Genomic DNA, 6000 nt, shown 5'->3' on the forward strand with positions numbered 1-6000 from the left:
TATATTTCACTGTAACTTGAGTAATCCACTGGTTCTCCATTATGTATTTCAGCCAGACATACTATGCACAAAATATAGCAGTTATAAAAGTGTTTACGCCCAACATCTGAAGGGTTGTTAATGGAATAATTCTCGATATCTTTTATGAACACTGAGAAATAAACATGCACCAATAAAGTGCATAAGAAGACCAGGAATATGCATTAAGAATGTAAATAGAGTGTATTTTGGAAGCATGTTTAACTTTAACATTGACTATTTAGCAAGCAAAGTCTGTGTAAAATTGTGCATATGAACGTACTCCGTTTTATTTTAGTATTATTGATATACTATCACAGCTTTTAGAAAAAAAATCTATTTAATTTTCTGTTTTCACTGTTTTTCTATTTTTTTAAATGTCTATATAGTATTTATAATATTTCATTTATTTATTTTTAGTTATTATAGTATTTTAACTTATTTTAATTTTACCTAGATGGCAAGGCAATATTTTTCATTTATTTTGTTGAAGCTTTTATATTTGATTTGATTTCAGTTAACATGTTCTTTTTTAACTTTAATTTACTTCAAGCTTTAGAAATTTGTGTTTTTGTTTTGTTAGTTTTTTTATGTCTATGTAGTATTTAATGTTTTTTTAATATTTAATTTTAAGTTAACATTTATTTTCAATTTACTTAAAGCTTTAGTAATTAAGTAATTGTTTTCTTTGAACATTTATAAGTTTCAAAAAACAAACACTTTCAACATTTCACAAAAACAAAAAAACTTTGAACATTTCTAAGTTTAAAACATTTTAACAATTCTAAGTTTTAATAAGAAATGTTTTTTTTTTTTTTCAAACTTGTTTTGGTTCATAGCTTTGAAACTTAGAAATGTTCAAAGCTATAAATATTCGAGTCTAACACATTTCTATTTTTCACAAATTTCTAAGTTTGAAAAAAATAAACATTTCTAATTTAAAATAACGACTTTGAACATTTATAAGCTTCAAAGTTATGAAGAGTTTGTTTGTTTAAAAACTATGTATATTTCTAAGTTTCAAAACTTTGAACATTTCTAAGTTTAAAAAAGTGGAACAAGTTTTAATTAGAATTTTTTTTTCTCAAACTTTTTTGGTTCATAGCTTTGAAACTTAGAAATGTTCCAAAGTTGATACTTAAAATCTTTAGTTATTTTGTTGTGTGTTTTTGTAAAAAAATGTTTTTTTTTTGTCTATCTAGTACTTAATGTTCATTTTATTTTTTTATATTTAATTTTTAAGTTAACATTTATTTTCAATTTACTTAAAGCTTTAGTAATTAAGTAATTGTTTTCTCTGAACATTATAAGTGTTAAAACAAACATTTCTAAGTTTTAAAAAACAAACACTTTGAACATTTCACAAAAACAAATAAACTTTGAACATTTAAGTTTTAAAGCTATGAATATTTCAAAAACTTTGAACATTGTTTCAAAACTATGAACATTTCTGTTTCTAAAACTGAGTCTAAACCATTTCTATTTTTCTAAAATTTCTAAGTTTGAAAAAACTAAACATTTCTAAGCTTCAAAGTTATTAAGAATTTGTTTGTTTAAAAACTATGTATATTTCTAAGTTTCAAAATTTTAACAATTCTAAGTTAATTAGAATTTTTTTTCCGAACTTGTTTTGGTTCATAGCTTTGAAACTTAGAAATGTTCCAAAGTTGTTACTTAAAGCTTTAGTGATTCTGTTGTGTGTTTTTGTAAAAAAAAAAAAAAAAAAAAAAAAATGTATGTCTATGTAGTATTTAATGTTTTTTTTTATTTTTGTTTAATTTTAAGTTAACATTTATTTTCAATTTACTAAAAACTTTAGTAATGAAATAATTGTTTTCTTTGAACATTTATAAGTTTCAAAACATTTCTAAAAAACTATGAACATTTCAGTTTCTAAAAAGGAGTCTAAAATATTTTTATTTTTCTAAAATTTCGAAGTTTGAAAAAAACTAAACATTTCTAATTTAAAAAGGACTTTGAACAATTCTAAGCTTCAAAGTTATCGAGAATTTGTTTAAAAACTATGTATGTACAATTCTAATTAATTTGACTTTTTTTTTTAACTTTTTGTGGTTCATAGCTTTGAAACTTTTGAAATGTTCCAAAGTTGTTACTTAAAGCTTTAGTGATTTTGTTGTGTGTTTTTGTAATTTTGTAAATCTATAGTATTGTTTTTTATATATATTTAATTTTAAGTTAAAATTTATTTTCAATTTACTTAAAGCTTAAGTAATTAAGCAATTGTTTTCTGTTTGTTATTTTTTTGTCTATATAGTCTTTAAATTTTCATTTATTCCGTTTTAGTTATTTTAGTACTACCTTAAAACATAAAAATCCTAAACTTCTTAAATTTTCATGTAGTTTAGTTTATCTCAAGTAACATTTTAGTGATAATAACTGCTGCTCAACAGTCAATCAATCAATCTCTGTAGGTTTGGATTGACATTCACTTTAGCTGAGTGTGTGCATTTTTATGTTCTTGAGTGCAGGCCATTAAACTCAATAACGCCACTTCTGCAGTCATTTTTAAAACATTAATTCTTTATTCTTCTCATAAACAACAGGTCTGGAAAAGCATCTCTGTCACCCTCTGCATCCATAACGCAAACACACGGATGCTGTTAGTATCCACGGCAACCTCAATAAGAGCCCATGATGACTCACCAAATGATGGAGTGAGAAGCAGCGAATCTGAGCATGTTCGAGACGGGTGGCGTAGGAGTGACAGTGCGAACGTGTCTTCAAACACACATAATGCTCTTAAAATCACTTCTAAAGCAATGTTTCCAGACGTCTATAATTTCGCTTTTGAAACGCAGCCAACTTTAGACAAAAAAAATAGACATAAAAGCATGTTAGAATGAGATGCACACACACGCACACACGCACACACACCCGTGTAAGAAGCGGAACTTGTAAATGTCTTGTTTATGCAGATGTAATGAGGGTGAAGCGTTTATGTAAGAGAGAGAGAGTGTGTGTGTGTGTGTGTGTGTGTGTGTGTGTGTGTGTGTGTCACTGCTGGCTTCTGTTTTATAACACCACTCCATCAAAACAAAGTCATTTGCTTGCATTTCTCTCTCTCTCTCTCTCTCTCTCTCTCTCTCTCTTCTTCATTTAACCCCTCGCTTTCTGTTCAAAGAACTAAAATTACCTTCTGTTTGCCGTTCTGGACTCATTTATGAGCAGCCAAGAGCCGAATGTGTGTTTCTTATAGAAACCTTTGGGATGTGATATTTACTATTTTCCAAAGTAATTTACAAAAGAGGAGAAATAATTACAAATATATGCAAATATATATGTACAGGTGCAACTTAAGCATTAACATTAGTGTGTGGAAATTTTCCTTAAGGGGAGACACTGCAGGCAAAAACATTTTTTCATGCACACTGTAAAAGAAAAAAAGTAGTTTCAACTTTAAAAAGTAAGTGTTTGTGCTGCCTTAAAATTTTAAGTTTAGTCAACGTGATATGTTAAGTTGTACTACATAACTTAGATATTTGAGTTGAGTGAACTTAACATTTTATAAGAAAAAAAATTGTTTTAACTTAAAGTGTTCGTGCTGACTTAAAATTTTAAGTTTAGTCAACGTGAAATGTTAAGTTGTACTACATAACTTGGATATTTGAGTTGAGTGAACTTAACATTTTAAAAGAAAAAAGTAGTTTTAACTCAAAAAAGTAAGTGTTTGTGCTGCCTTAAAATTTTAAGTTTAGTCAACGTGAAATGTTAAGTTGTACTATGTAACAACTTGGATATTTGAGTTGAGTGAACTTAACATTTTAAAAGAAAAAAGTAGTTTTAACTCAAAAAAGTAAGTGTTCGTGCTGACTTAAAATTTTAAGTTTAGTCAACGTGAAATGTTAAGTTGTACTACATAACTTGGATATTTGAGTTAAGTAAACTTAAAATTTTAAGGCAGCACAAACACTTTAAGTTGAAACAATGTTTATTTTTTTTTATTTTTTTTTACAGTGCACCTGTCAAATTTGAGATTTAGCTTTTTGCTTTTTCATAAAGTGTTTTTACGGACTAGGGGACAGAAAACACCCAAAAGACACTGTTAAATGTTTCTTTTATAGCACTTTATCAATTTGTCTTAATAGATTTTAAATTACAATCCATATTTTTAAAGGCCGTTTTCTCAAAATTAGTTTTTTCTTCTACACTGCGCCATAAATCTCCACTTTGGTGGTACTTACACACACCAAACTTTACATTTTTATTCTTGTCTATATCCTGAAGGTTTTTACAGAGGAATTTATAATCATATATAATTTGCTTGATTTTATACAAAAAAAATCTGATTTATGGAGTGACAAAATAAGATACCCCAAATTCCTCTGTAAAAACATTTTGACTCTCTTATATGTTAAAAAAATTTAACAAGAATTTTGAAACTGACTTCATCCAGTGTTTAGATTTTTGTACTAGAAATGCATGCAAATTAATGCATATTTTATTAAATAATGCCTCTTTTGCATATTAAAACCTAACATTTTAGAAAACTTGTAATACAAAAAATGTTTGCAATTATCAATGAAATCAATCAACTGAGTATACAAGTTTTAATCTTAGATTTAAAAAAAAAGTAAAAAAAATAAAAAAATAAAAAAATAAAAACTCCTCAAAATTGTTCATGCAATACCCTGTACATGAAAAAAAAATTTTTTTGAGAATGTTAGAAAATAAATGAGCACACACCTCATAAAATTAATGGTAACGTAGTTTTACTGATGAGTATTTAGTTTGTATTCAGCACATATGTTAGCAGCGATGAGTTGATGAACAACACGTTAATATTTATTGCTAAACGGATGCATTTAGATTGTATTTTTACCAGAAAAAAAGTCCGGCGGTGATGATTCCAGGGCATATGGAAACCCTGAGAACAAACCACAGACAGACAGTCTAAGGAAAAGTGTGTTTGTGGAGAGAAAATGTGCCAAAAAATAAAAGAGAGCTGGCAAGAGACACATTTAGAGATTAGAGAACAGATCAGCTTGTTATTAACAAGCACACACATACAAACACACACATGTGCACACACATGCAAACTCATGCCAAAATCTATTTGCAGATCTACAGAAAGTACAGAAGGATGAAAAACACTTATATTGTCTCCTGTATAATTTAAGCAGTATTAATCTATTGCTACGCACACAAACAAACAAACAAACAAACACACACATACCTAAACACACACTCACACAGACACACACACACGCAAACACTTACATGCTCTTGCACGCTTGCGTACACGCATACACTCGCACACACTCAAACAAACACTTGCACACTGACAATCTCATGCACGCACAAGCTTCTCCACACTCCTGCACACACTCACAAACACAATTTTAGAAACACACTCAAATGTGCATATTCACAATCTCACGCATGCACACACTCTTACAAACACATGCACTTGCACTCTCTCGCACACTCTAACACTCACAATCTGCACACACACACACACACACACACACACACACACACACACACTCACGCATTTGCATGCTCACTCTTGCATGCACACACTCACATGGACACACATGCACACTCACATGCCTTTGCACGCTCGTGGACTCACTATGTATGTGCAAATGCTCTCGCAGGCATTGCACATGGACACATGCTCTTAGAAACACACACTTGTGAACTTGCACACACTCACAGACTCACAATCTTACACTCACAATCTAATGCACACACACACTGAAGACACTTGCACACACACACACACACACACACACAAAATCTCATACACACACACGCATGCACATTCTCACACTAATAATCTCTCGCACACACACACGCATACACACACACTCACAATCTCATGCACACACACTCATGCACATTCTCACACTCACAATCTAATGCACACACACTGAAGACACTCGCGCACTCACACATACACACACACACACACATTCTCACACTTACAATCTCGCACACACACATGCACACATACACACA

General features: G+C 29.9%; 1 protein-coding gene across 1 annotated transcript in view; it reads right to left on the reverse strand.

Annotated features, from left to right (window-relative positions):
* Window positions 1-6000, reverse strand: part of LOC141285219 (chloride channel protein 2-like) — a 125350-nt gene that overhangs the window by 39225 nt on the left and 80125 nt on the right. The window contains exon 3 of the mRNA XM_073818259.1: window positions 2683-2757. Coding sequence (XP_073674360.1) covers window positions 2683-2757 — 75 coding nt within the window. The remainder of the gene's footprint in view (window positions 1-2682; window positions 2758-6000) is intronic.

The sequence above is a fragment of the Garra rufa genome, chromosome 14, assembly GCF_049309525.1.
Source record: "Garra rufa chromosome 14, GarRuf1.0, whole genome shotgun sequence".
Classification (NCBI taxonomy): domain Eukaryota; kingdom Metazoa; phylum Chordata; class Actinopteri; order Cypriniformes; family Cyprinidae; genus Garra; species Garra rufa.